This window comes from Salvelinus alpinus, chromosome 17 (genome assembly GCF_045679555.1).
Source record: "Salvelinus alpinus chromosome 17, SLU_Salpinus.1, whole genome shotgun sequence".
NCBI lineage: Eukaryota > Metazoa > Chordata > Actinopteri > Salmoniformes > Salmonidae > Salvelinus > Salvelinus alpinus.
This window is the reverse complement of record NC_092102.1, coordinates 1,606,419-1,620,776: the sequence shown is the minus strand read 5'-3', so window position 1 is coordinate 1,620,776 and position 14,358 is coordinate 1,606,419. Positions and strand designations below refer to the sequence as shown.

General features: G+C 41.1%; 1 protein-coding gene across 2 annotated transcripts; it reads right to left on the bottom strand.

The window, feature by feature from the left end:
- Positions 1-44: 44 nt before the first annotated feature.
- Positions 45-13,836, bottom strand: LOC139541944 (protein FAM234A-like). Of its 2 annotated transcripts, none has more exons than XM_071346865.1 (4): positions 13,599-13,836; positions 7,337-7,618; positions 6,974-7,081; positions 45-301 (listed from the first exon to the last, which is right to left on the bottom strand). In XM_071346865.1, exons 2-4 carry the CDS (start codon positions 7,584-7,586, stop codon positions 204-206), a joined length of 456 nt encoding a protein of 151 aa, XP_071202966.1. In that variant the 5' UTR covers positions 7,587-7,618; positions 13,599-13,836; the 3' UTR covers positions 45-203. The 2 variants fall into 2 exon arrangements, with proteins under 2 accessions (XP_071202966.1, XP_071202965.1); XM_071346864.1 differs by lacking the exon at positions 13,599-13,836 and adding an exon at positions 9,212-9,404.
- Between the last annotated feature and the right edge of the window lie 522 nt (positions 13,837-14,358).

Here is a 14,358-nt window from a genome sequence, read left to right as displayed (position 1 = left end):
TCAGACATCTCTTCAATACAAAAAAAACAAGAGGGACTCTTCAGTTCGATAAATATTGCCCGAGAAACTTTAATGCAGAATCTACAATACAATTATTATCTTTGATACGGAATGACAATGGTATTCAGTTCTACTCTGCTCACATTCTAGAGGAGCAGTACTTGGAGAAAAGGTAGTGGAGGACCAAACTGGATTTCTACAACTCATCCAAACATTGCCATGAAGATGAGTTCTTTGGAGATGCCTCTCAGATTTTCACTGGGAAAGTCCACTCCTCCCTCTGGTCTTCTCATTTCTGAATCTGGGAGCAAACACGTAAAATAAACATTTACTTGACAGACCATAGTACAGTACCTAGAAGGAAAAAAAACGCAAAATGTTGAAGTAGTTATCACAGACCAATTATCTTGCAGGATTTGAATTTGGATTATGTACAATTTCTAACAACTAATTTCGTACTGGGTCAAACTAGGTCAATAATCTCTAAGAGAAATCCGATGTTTGAATATTAACTCTGCTGACTAAAGAGTTTGCCTTTGTATAGCCACCATGGTCTATTTGCTTGACTAAATAAGGCCAAAGTCATTTTTAACTGAGAATACGGCAAATATTTCTCCACTAATGCTTACTGTATTGTACCAGCAATAGTTGAAATTTTGTTGAAAACAAACCCCCATCTAAATGATGTCTTTAACACTTTGAACCCAGTGACCCCTTTAAGAAAAAAATGTCATAATTGAAATTCAGTTGTGTACGTGTGAGCAAATCACATTATGTAACATAATATCCTGTGGTTTTGCTTTTTGAATGCTGAACGATGTGTAACAGTATGGTTGAACAGTGGACACATTACCTCAAATTACCTTGTACTAAACCAGTCAACCCACAGTAAATTTGTGTTATCAATACTTCAGAAATCCTTTCCAATTTTACTCTACTTTTATTTGCAAATGCGAATGTAATGCTCACACTGTAGAGCCCTGTAAATTGACCACCTGCCTACGTGGCTGGTGAAATAGACATACTTATCTGCCAATACCTAAATCTACCCACATTTGGGGGGGGTTAATTTTATACACTGCTTATATTTAATAATTTTATTTTTTAACCCAGCCATAGCTGAGACAGTGGAATGGTAACAAATAAATCAAACACATGGTTTCCAGGTGTTTGATGCCATTCCATCTTCTACGTTCCGGCCATTGTTATGAACCGTTCTCCTCTCAGCAGCCTCCACTGCTAGCTAAGTTATAAAATATGACCTTACAGTGTTAGGTAAGAATATTAAGGTTATAATATTGTAGAGAACAATCCAGATAATGGGGGGGGGGTTGAACCCAAACAAACTCAGAGACCCGTGTCACTGCACAACAGTCTCTACCCGGTAAATATATGAATGAGCAATGTCAGAGTGCATAGGCTAAGATGCAATAGATAGTATAGAATACAGTATATACATATGAGATGAGTAATGCAAGATATGTAAACATTATTAAAGTGACATTATTAACGTGACTAATGTTCCATTTAATAAAGTGGCCAATAATTTCAAGTCTGTATGTAGACAGCAGCATCCCTGTGCTAGTGATGGCTGTTTAACAGTCTGATGGCCTTGAGATAGATGTATTTCAGTCTCTCGGTCCGAGCTTTGGTGCACCTGTACTGACCTCGCCATCTGGATGGTAGCGGGGTGAACAGGCAGTGGCCTGGGTGGTTGTTGTCCTTGATGATCTTTTTGGCCTTCTTGTGACATCGGGTGCTGTAGGTGTCCTGGAGGGCAGGTAGTTTGGAGAGCCCTACGGTTGTGGGCAGTGCAGTTGCTGTACCAGGCGGTGATACAGCCCGACAGGATGCTCTCAATTGTGCATCTGTAAAAGTTTGTGAGGACTTCAGCTGACAAGCCAAATTTCTTCAACCTCCTGTAATCAAGCCTACTACTGTTGTGTTGTTTACAAACTGGATGATTTCAGTTAGAAGCGTGCATGACCACGCAGTCATGGGTGAACAGGGAGTACATGAGGGGGCTGAGCACGCACCCTTGTGGAGCCCCAGCGTTGAGGATCAGCGAAGTGGAGATGTTGCTTCTCACCTTTACCACCTGGCGGCAGCCTGTCAGGAAGTCCAGGACCCAATTGCACAGGGCGGGGTTGAGACCCAGGGCCTCAAGCTTAATGTTCCAAGATGGCATAGCAGTCGGACGTGTGTTTTGTCTTGTCCAGTGTAAATATATTTTTCCTCGTTTTTTCCGTATATTTTAATCTCACTTTCCATCTACGGACTGAATATACTCTCCTGCAACCGGCCTCACCCAATGTGGTAAGGATCTGCTATTTTTATACTTTAGAACCGGAACCGCCATCAGAGCTGGCCAGCTAACTAGCTACTAGCTAGTAGTCAATTAGCCACTGCTAGCGGTCTTCACCGTTAACTTGGACACCAGCCAGCCTCAGATCGGTCAATACCTGCCAGCCTACACAGCGCGATATCAAGCCAGAGCATATCGGACTGCTTTTTCTCTACCACATCTCCTGATTCCTACCGCAAGCTCTGAACCTTTACACCGGATCATCGCAGCTAGCTAGCTGCAATCCGAGTGGCTACTTCTGGCTAACGTCTCTGTCCCGAAGCAAGCACCAGTTAGCCTTGAGCTAGCCTCGAACTAGGCCCATCTCCCGGCTCGCCAAAGAGGTCCACCAGCTAATTCTTGGGCTACAATACCTCTGGACCCTATGATCACTCGGCTACACATGCCTCTCCCTAATGTCAAAATGCCTTGTCTATTGCTATTTTGGTTAGTGATTGTCTTATTTCACTGTAGAACCCCAGCCCTGCCCAATATGCCTTAGATAGCCCTTTTGTCCCACCCCCACACATGCAGTGATCTCACCTGGCTTAACTGGAGCCTCCAGAGACAAAACATCTCTCATTGTCACTCAATGCCTAGGTTTACCTCCACTGTACTCACATCCTACCATACCCTTGTCTGTTCATTATGCATTGAATCTATTCTTCCACAACCAGAAATCTGCTCCTTTATTAACTCTCTGTTTTGAACACATTAGACAACAAGTTCTTATAGCCTTTAGCCGTACCCTTATCCTATTCCTCCTCTGGTGATGTATTTCCATCCCCAACTATAACATTTTCTGACAAGATAGAACTGCTAAAGTCTTCCCCTTCAGTGTTCGTAGATCTAAAATGTACAAAATATATAAGGGAGTTGCAATCTACTGCAGAGATAGCCTGCAGAGTTCTGTCATACTATCCAGGTCTGTGCACACCATACAGTGGGGCAAAAAAGTATTTAGTCAGCCACCAATTGTGCAAGTTCTCCCACTTAAAAAGATGAGAGAGGCCTGTAATTTTCATCATAGGTACACTTCAACTATGACAGACAAAATGAGAAGAAAAAAAATACAGAAAATCACATTGTAGGATTTTTAATTTATTTATTTGCAAATTATGGTGGAAAATAAGTATTTGGTCAATAACAAAAGTTTATCTCAATACTTTGTTATATACCCTTTGTTGGCAATGACAGAGGTCAAACGTTTTCTGTAAGTCTTCACAAGGTTTTCACACACTGTTGCTGGTATTTTGGCCCATTCCTCCATGCAGATCTCCTCTAGAGCAGTGATGTTTTGGGGCTGTTGCTGGGCAACACGGACTTTCAACTCCCTCCAAAGATTTTCTATGGGGTTGAGATCTGGAGACTGGCTAGGCCACTCCAGGACCTTGAAATGCTTCTTACGAAGCCACTCCTTCGTTGCCCGGGCGGTGTGTTTGGGATCATTGTCATGCTGAAAGACCCAGCCACATTTCATCTTCAATGCCCTTGCTGATGGAAGGAGGTTTTCACTCAAAATCTCACGATACATGGCCCCATTCATTCTTTCCTTTACACGGATCAGTCGTCCTGGTCCCTTTGCAGAAAAACAGCCCCAAAGCATGATGTTTCCACCCCCATGCTTCACAGTAGGTATGGTGTTCTTTGGATGCAACTCAGCATTCTTTGTCCTCCAAACACGACGAGTTGAGTTTTTACCAAAAAGTTCTATTTTGGTTTCATCTGACCATATGACATTCTCCCAATCTTCTTCTGGATCATCCAAATGCTCTCTAGCAAACTTCAGACGGGCCTGGACATGTACTGGCTTAAGCAGGGGGACACGTCTGGCACTGCAGGATTTGAGTCCCTGGCGGCGTAGTGTGTTACTGATGGTAGGCTTTGTTACTTTGGTCCCAGCTCTCTGCAGGTCATTCACTAGGTCCCCCCGTGTGGTTCTGGGATTTTTGCTCACCGTTCTTGTGATCATTTTGACCCCACGGGGTGAGATCTTGCGTGGAGCCCCAGACCGAGGGAGATTATCAGTGGTCTTGTATGTCTTCCATTTCCTAATAATTGCTCCCACAGTTGGTTTCTTCAAACCAAGCTGCTTACCTATTGCAGATTCAGTCTTCCCAGCCTGGTGCAGGTCTACAATTTTGTTTCTGGTGTCCTTTGACAGCTCTTTGGTCTTGGCCATAGTGGAGTTTGGAGTGTGACTGTTTGAGGTTGTGGACAGGTGTCTTTTATACTGATAACAAGTTCAAACAGGTGCCATTAACTAATTGGTCCCAATCCCGGATCCGGGAGCACCCTCATCAGTAAAAAAGCTGACTAGCATAGCCTAGCATAGCGCCACAAGTAAATACTAGCATCTAAATATCATGAAATCACAAGTCCAAGACACCAGATGAAAGATACACATCTTGTGAATCCAGACATCATTTCTGATTTTTAAAATGTTTTACAGGGAAGACACAATATGTATTTCTATTAGCTAACCACGATAGCAAAAGACACAACTTTTTTTTCCCACAATTTTTTTACTGCATAGGTAGCTATCACAAATTCGACCAAATAAAGATATAAATAGTCACTAACCAAGAAACAACTTCATCAAATGACAGTCTGATAACATATTTATTGTATAGCATATGTTTTGTTCGAAAAATTTGCATATTTCAGGTATAAATCATAGTTTTACATTGCAGCCACCATCACAACTCTCACCAAAGCAACTAGAATAACTACAGAGAGCAACGTGAATTACCTAAATACTCATCATAAAACATTTATGAAAAATACATACAGCGTACAGCAAATGAAAGACAAAGATCTTGTGAATCCAGCCAATATTTCAGATTTTTTAAGTGTTTTACAGCGAAAACACAATTTAGCATTATATTAGCTTACTACAATAGCCAACCACACAGCAGCATTGATTCATGCACGTTAGCGATAGCGAATAAACCAGCAAAAGATATTACATTTTTCACTAACCTTCTCAAAACTTCATCAGATGACAGTCCTATAACATCATATTACACAATACATATATTGTTTGTTCGAAAATGTGCATATTTAGCGGCACAAATCGTGGTTATACAATGAGAATAGTAGCCAAGCTGCCAACAAAATGTCGGGAGAAATCTTGGGAGAGGCACCTAATCTAATCAATAACTAATCATAAACTTGACTAAAAAATACAGGTTGGACAGCAAATGAAAGATACATTAGTTCTTAATGCAACCGCTGTGTTAGAATTTTAAAATTAACGTTACTACGACATACAGCGTGCGTTAAAGCGAGACCGCACCGAAATTAATGGCGGAATAGTAGTGTAACATTTTTCAACAGAACAACGAATTAACATCATAAATAGTTCTTACTATTTGATGAGCTTCCATCAGAATCTTGTGCAAGTTGTCCTTTGTCCAGAAGAATCGTTGCTCGGTTGTAGATTGTCGTCTTCAACTTTGGAATTAGCAGCAAACATTAGCCATGTGACGAAGACGTGTCCAACTCACTATAACGCAGCACAAATGAAATACAGAAAATCGCAATATACTGATATAAACTGATATAACTCGGTTTAAAATAACTACATTATGATGTTTTTAACACCTATATCGAATAAAATCAGAGCCGGATATATCTAAAGCCTATAACGAGAGCTTTTCAGAATGCAATCCTGAGGTCTGTCTTGCGTCATGATGAACGTTGAAAAGAGTGCACACCCGGTTCCAAGAGCTTTTATACGGCCTCAGAACTACCCAGACACTCCATTCCAATTCTCACTGCTTACTGACATCTAGGGGAAGGCGTATGCAGTGCATGTCGACCCATAGATTACATGGAAATTTATAAACTGACCCTGGAACAGAGCCCCCGATTTGAGATTTTTCAGTTCCTGACAGGAAGTTTGCTGCAAAATGAGTTCTGTTTTACTCACAGATATAATTCAAACGGTTTTAGAAACTAGAGAGTGTTTTCTATCCAATAGTAATAATAATATGCATATTGTACGAGCAAGAATTGAGTACGAGGCAGTTTAATTTGGGAACGAATTTTTACAAAGTCGAAATGGCGCCCCCCTATTGAGAATTAATACAGGTAACGAGTGGAGGACAGAGGAGCCTCTTAAAGAAGAATTTACAGGTCTGTGAGAGCCAGAAATCTTGCTTGTTTGTAGGTGACCAAATACTTATTTTCCACCATAATTTGCAAATAAATTCATTAAAAGTCCTACAATGTGATTTTCTGGAAATGTTTTTCTCATTTTGTCTGTCATAGTTGAAGTGTACATATGATGAAAATTACAGGCCTCTCTCATCTTTTTAAGTGGGAGAACTTGCACAATTGGTGGCTGACTAAATACTTTTTTGCCCCACTGTATTTAGGCTTGCATAACAAAGGGGTTGAATACTTATTGACTCAATACATTTCAGCTTTTCATTTCCACTGACATTATGGGGTATTGTGTTCAGGCCAGTTTAGTCCTGTTTTAAATTCAGGCTGTAACAACAATATGTGGAAAAGTCAAACGGTGTGAATACTTTCTGAAGGCACTGTACATACACTTCATTGTTATGCTTTTAACAAGGTAAAGCGTGAAGCTTTTGCTGTAAAAACCTGCATTCCTAGTACCTGCGTCAAAACAGCTGATGTTCTGATTGCCCTTCGAGTCCAGCACAAACAGCACATCCATCACTTTGTCTTTGCTTGCATCCTCTAAGGCCAGGAAATCATAGGTGGCTGTGATGGAGAGAATGGAAGTACATTTTACATCTACAAACATTACATATTGGGCTGTTTCCCCAGACACATGTTAAGCCTGGTCCTCTACTAAAAAGCTATTTCGATTGAACTCTTTAGAGACTTTTTAGTTCAGGACAAAGCTTAATCAGTGTCTGGGAAACCGTCCCATAGTGAAAAAAAAAAGGTTACGCGTTAAAGACACTTCTTAACTTGCCTTCTCAAGTATAATGTGTTACTGTATCTCTTCCTCACCTGCTTGGAGGAAGGTGCAGTTCCAGAAGGTGAGATATTGCGGCCGGACTGGACAGGGGATGATGAAAGAGAAGGTGTAGACGATGAGGCAGAGAAAGAGGGAGAGGAAGAAGACAGCCGTCCTCCAGTGGGTCAACTTGCTAAGACCCAAACTCTTCTTGGTCTGAGCTGATGGTACCGCTCCACCACCCTCAACTGCCTCCCTCTTCAGAGGGTCGGCTTCTGTGGCATGTTCTGTTGGCTCCATCATCACCTCAGCAACGCACCACAGCCCAAACAAACCTAAACATAGAGCAAATGTGGTCTAGGGGTTAGAGGAAAGGACACAAACCTGCACTGCCCTTATTTTTGACACAGTACCAAAGCTATTCAGGGCTGCCTGTGAGACTCCAGCCATCTCACTCCAAACCTTTTCAAGTTTTCCTCCAGAAATGTCTTAACAGAACAATAATATGCTTAACCCATGACATAACACGTACTGTTTATATCCTGAGGCAGAATTCCAGTATTTCATTCTAGCTATTCACCCTGACTCCATATGGCTCTGGATTCAATCTGTAAACAATTAACTACTATATTTGGCTCAATTAATAATCCATGTCAATTTAGTGAGTTATTTTCGTGATACGATCCATTGAACGCCTATGGGTGTGCATTGGTCAAACTACCAAAACTCCTAGCTAGCTAGCTACCTGCTAAAAGTTAACGTTGGCATAGCTAATCTAGCCATAGTACGTTAGCTACGTACTGGCTACAAAATGTATTCGTTGGCATTCTCTCAGACAATACTAGCTAGCTAGTAGTGTCAGCTGTCACCATTCGTGTTCCAGCTCATAAATAAAGAATTGTCTCATTTATTTCAATTAGCGGGTTGAATTAATTATTTATCATACTTTAGATGCTACTTCTGTCCGTGTGTGTGTTTAATCCAGAAGTGTCAATACAACATCACCTGCGTAAACCAATCACACATTTGACAGGCCCTAACGTGAAATGCACACTCTGCGGGGCACATAGAACCAGGTGCACCCGGTTTTCAGGGGAAATGGAAAGAGAGCCTGTCTTCTTTGGTGTGGTTTATCAACGGTTGGCATTCAAAGTTATGGTGTGTTACCGCCACCTAATGTAATGAATATTTGAGACTATATCTAATGACGTTGTCCTCAACATAATCTTTAAACTAATTTCCTGTATCCCCTTCTCCCTGATACTGGATCTCAGCCTCTCTTTCCCTCTGATACTGCCCACACTGTAGCAATGCATGCTCCACGGTCTCTGTTTCCTGTCAATAATCACACTTTCCTGTTGGATGCTTTCCTATCACATTTAAGGTCTTATTCAACTGGCTGTGTTCCATCCTTAATCTTGTAAATATAACCTCCTCTCTTCTGTCCCTTCCTGTCATTCTCCCCTCCCCAACTTTCCTCTGAAATTGAAATAAATGCCTGCCCTTGGTATCTCTATTCCACTGCTCCTGCCATTTTTCCCCCCATCACTGTCTATATCATGCTTTTTGCCTCTGCCTTGCTCATCGAAACTACCACATCCCCACTACTAAGTGCTTGTTTACCCAGTACATCAACTGCCTCGTTCCCCTCCAGTCCCACATGAGCTGGGACCCATGTAAATATTATATGTATACCCATTTTTTTACTCCTGCCATGGGTTTGTAGCACCTCATAAAGCAGGTCTTGTCTGTTACGTGATATAAAGGACCGGAGACTCCTTAACACTGCACATGAATCAGAGCAAATAACTACTCAATCTGGCTTAACTTTCAACAGTATGGCCATCATTTCCGCCCTATATACAGCCATATGATCTGTAATAGGTTTCCTGATTGCGAAACCACGTTCCTGCACTTCAAATACTGACCCAGTACATCCTGTCCTTGGATCTTTTGAACCATCTGTGTAAAAGGCCATAAAATCCTGATGCACAGTATCCAGACGTCTCTTAAACAAATCAGATGGATCAACACCCTCCCTATCTTTCTTTAGTCTCTCCAACACTTCTAGATCAACTACTGGAGGCGGGAGTAGCCATGGTGGATTTACAGGAATAGAAAGAGAGCCTGTGACGAGCCTTCCGCTTTTGGACGTTGAAGGTGAACTTCTACTTCTTCTTCTATGTTATATGAATCTAAATTGCAGCTGGGCTAGAATAATACATTATGGCCTTTCTCTTGCATTTCAAAGATGATGGGACAAAAACATTTTTTCAAACGGTTGGTTATTTCTTTGTATTATCTTTTACCAGATCTAATGTGTTATATTCTCCGAAACTCCTTTCACATTTCCACAAACTTCAAAGTGTTTCCTTTCAAAGGGTACCAAGAATATGCATATCCTTGCTTCAGGGCCTGAGCTACAGGCAGCTAGATTTGGGTATGTCACTTTAGGCAAATGTTTTTTTTTTTAAGGGGCCGATCCTGAGACATAAGAACTACCAATAAAAAAATGAATAAACTAAACTAAATCAAACAACTTTTCTGTATAAAACCAAATTAAACAGATCTGATCTCTACACAGGCTCAAGGGGAACCTGGTAGGGTCGGTCTTCCAACGCCAGTACCCCTTGTAAGTCTTCAGATGTAAAATCCTTGAGTCACAAAAACTTTTCTGCCGTCCAGTTTCTTAGATTTCTTTGAGACTTGTGCCGTACGGTTTCTAACTGTGGCAAAGAACGCCACACAATCCACCTTTTTAACACACAGTGTATCTTTTGACTGGCTTAAAGGTGAACTGCGCCAACGATTATGGATATAGCTTATGCCGCGTTCAAAACAACTGGGAACTATTAAAGCAATTTGCTCGGGTTGGGAAAAATCGATTTGAAAGGTCATCCAACTCAGAATTCCAACTCGGGAACTCGGGCCTCTTTCTAGAGGTCCGACTTTCCGACCTGAAGATCACTGATGTCATGATTTGACCTTTATTTTTCTGAATTCCCAGTTGTTTTGAATGCAGCAATACTGATAAAATAGCCTACATGTCTCTCTGCCCTAACAATGGGAGTCCTTGTTCACAATGCGGCACTACGGTCTGTCTAGCTCCCGCTTATCCTTTCTTGGGATTGGTTGTTGTAGAAAAATTCTTACACAAGGAAACTCAAAGTCAATCTTAATGTCCTTGCCCAAGCAATGTGATGATAGGAGAGGCAACATTCTTGGAGGAAATCTTAAAGTTCAAATTAGAAACAACCAACCGAACGCTATTAATGTACCTAGCAAGCTAACGTGGCAAGCTAGCAACAGTTACACATACTAGCTGGCTAGCTAGTTTTATAGTTTGGTCATTTATTCCAATCAATTTCAGATGTTTTTCTTTTTTTAATGAAGCTAGCTCCGAGACAAAGACAATTTTCCAACTCTAAAATCAATGTCATACACACAGTTGAAGTCGGAAGTTTACATCCACTTAGGTTGGAGTCATTAAAACTAGTTTTTCAACCACTCCACAAATTTCTTGTTAACAAACTATAGTTTTGGCAAATCAGTTAGGACATCTACTTTGTGCATGACACAAGTCATTTTTCCAACAATTGTTTACAGACAGATTATTTCACTTATAATTCACTGTATCACAGTTCCAATGAGTCAGAAGTTTACATACACTAAGTTGACTGTGCCTTTAAACAGCTTGGAAAATTCCAGAAAACTTTGTCATGGCTTTAGAAGCTTCTGATAGGCGAATTGACATCATTTGAGTCAATTGGAGGTGTACCTGTGGATGTATTTCAAGGCCTACCTTCAAACTCAGTGCATCTTTGCTTGACATCATGGGAAAATGAAAAGAAATCAGCCAATACCTCAGAAAAACAATTGTAGACCTCCACAAGTCTGGTTCATCCCTGGGAGCAATTTCCAAATGCCTGAAGGTACCACGTTCATCTGTACAAACAATAGTACGCAAGTATAAACACCAAAGGACCACGCAGCTGTCATACCGCTAAGGAAGGAGACACGTTCTGTCTCCTAGAGATGAACGTACTTTGATGCGAAAAGTGCAAATCAATCCCAGAACAACATTTACATTTAAGTCATTTAGCAGACGCTCTTATCCAGAGAGACTTACAACAGCAAAGGACCTTGTGAAGATACTGAAGGAAACAGGTACAAAAGTATCTATAGCCACAGTAAAACGAGTCCTATATCGACATAACCTGAAAGGCCGCTCAGAAAGGAAGAAGCCACTGCTCCAAAACCGCCATAAAAAAAGCCAGATTATGGTTTGCAACTGCACATGGGGACAAAGATTGTACTTTTTGGATAAATGTCCTCTGGTCTGATGAAACAAAAATAGAACTGTTTGGCCATAATGACCATCGTTATGTTTGGAGGAAAAAGGGGGAGGCTTGCAAGCCGAAGAACACCATCCCAACTGTGAAGCACGGAGGTGGCAGCATCATGTTGTGGGGGTGCTTTTCTGCAGGAGGGACTGGTGCACTTCACAAAATAGATGGTAACATGAGGCAGAAAATTTATGTGGATATATTGAAGCAACATCTCAAGACATCAGTCAGGAAGTTAAAGCTTGGTCACAAATGGGTCTTCCAAATGAACAATGACCCCAAGCATTCTTCCAAAGTTGTGGCAAAATGGCTTAAGGACATCAAAGTCAAGGTATTGGAGATGCCATCACAAAGCCCTGACCCCAATCCTATAGAAAATGTGTGGGCAGAACCAAAAAAGCGCGTGTGAGCAAGGAGGCCTACAAACCTGACTCAGTTACACCAGCTCTGTCAGGAGGAATGGGCCAAAATTTACCCAACTTATTGTGAGAAGCTTGTGGAAGGCTCCCCGAAACGTTTGACCCAAGTTAAACAATTTCAAAGCAATGCTACCAAATACTAATTGAGTGTATGTAAACTTCTGACCCACTGGGAATGTGATGAAAGAAATAAAAGCTGAAATAAATCACTCTCTACTATTATTCTGACAGTTCACATTCTTAAAATAAGGTGGTGATCCCAACTGACCTTACACAGGGAATTGTTACTCGGATTAAATGTCAGGAATTGTGAAAACTCAGTTTTAAATGTATTTGGCTAAGGTGTATGTAAACTTCCGACTTCAACTGTATATATATATGTTTTAGCAAGCTAGCATAAATTTGTCTAATGTGCCAACAATTAAGCTGTGTTGATTGTGACACAATTGTGGGTCACATCAACCCCACAAGTGATCAAAGTTCTTCACTAGCTCCTTCAAGCTAAATCGGAGGACCGATGGGGCAACGTTCGTGAATTGGACCTCCACTTATGGTAGCATTTAAACTGCATCCGGTTTCGACTGGGATTTCCCCAAAGGAAAGTGGCTAGTGCTAGGGCTGAGAGGGTAAAAACAAAGTGTTTGGGCTGCAGCCTTTATATCAAAGTTGTGCCTGTTGGTCACACTCATATCTGCCCTCTCATTGGCTAGAATGATCCCACTTGATATTGCCTCCTCCTGACTGCCTTCCATTTCTAGAGCGGCCACTTGAGTGTCTGGTCAATATAATCAAAGAAAGTACATTATGAGGCTAAAATTGCTTCTCCGTTAGAAATCCCCGATCACACTTGTAGGCGATGTCATGCCGACGTTGGCTAGCAAAGCTCATGTCATCGGCTCGAACAGTCGTCTCGTGCCAAACTGCGTATGTGCAGCCTGTCAAATCAAAGGCACTCCTTTGATATGAAATAGTTTTTGACAAAAAAGAATACCTTTCAGTTTGTCACTTTCACAAGGTCTGATGTTCAACTACTTAAAACATGGGCTCAAATTTAGGTTGTTCCTTTTTAGATAATACGTTTTTAATTCTCATTCACTTTTCAAACCCCGACCTGGTCTGTTTCGCAAGCGTTCACGGAAGTCTTGCGATGTTGTGCCTCTGGGTTTAGAAACTCTGTGATATAATGGATCATCTGTGATGATAATGGAGATTTCAAGGCAACTGGGAAATCTGAACAAAACTAGGTCAAGTCATGATGTCAAGTGATCTTCAGGTTGGAAATCCGACCTGGAATTCCAAGTTGGATGACCTTTCAAAACAACTGTGAAATTGGATTTTTAAAAACTAGCGCCGACTGGGGTTAATATTTTATGGAATGCACTGAAATCAGAAGTTAAAGACTTCTAAATTCCCAGCAGTTTCGAACAGAGAACCACGGTATGAGTCATAATAGCTATAAAACCTAGCGGTCAAACAAGGAAATGGTGCCAATATCTTAAAATTGACAGTTCTGTGAACTGTTTAGTGCAAGTTTTAAATTGGCACAATACCTGTTGGCAAAGGTGTCAACTGGAGATTACGTGCTGGAGCTTGCAGGGATTTGTAGTCTTGAGTCTGAGAGTAAATAGAGCCACATATATTAATAAAAGTCACCTTGTCCAAGAGAGATTTACATTGTTATCAAAACGTCATGCCAGGGAAAGCCTACACAAAACACATCTCTTATTTTAAGTGTTTCAAAAATTTCCTATGGGGAAAAATGAATGGTGGATAAACGATTGGGACCATTTCCCTCCTTGACTGCTAGATGTGATGAGTGCTGCGCCCTCTCAATGAGTAACTCAAGTTGAAAGCCGACCGGGATACTGCAGGCTACCATTAGAAACTAAATTATCCTTATAACTTCTTCTGTGTGCGATTTTAAAATAATCGGTTAAAGGACAATACATCTGGTGTATTAGAAGCAATTATTGGTACCAAGATTGTTTTCGAAACATTGTTTTATTCACACGAAGATTGCAATTTTTACATTCAGATCCTGTTTTCTGCTAACAACGCCTGCAGTACCGCGGTCGGCCTTGAACCTCCGTGACGTCAATGAGAGGTGGCAGCACTGAGCTATGCTATGGGAGGCTGTCCGTTCTCCCCTTGCGGGAAGGAAGACGACAAGTTTAGGTCTAAAATAAACCCATAAAAATGAATTTTTTATTTTTTATTTTGGACAGATTTAGGCGAAAGTGATACCGCTCGCTTCACCTCTTCCTCTCTGGTTATGTACGTGAAATGAGAAAACTTGCGTTCAAGTAGCTG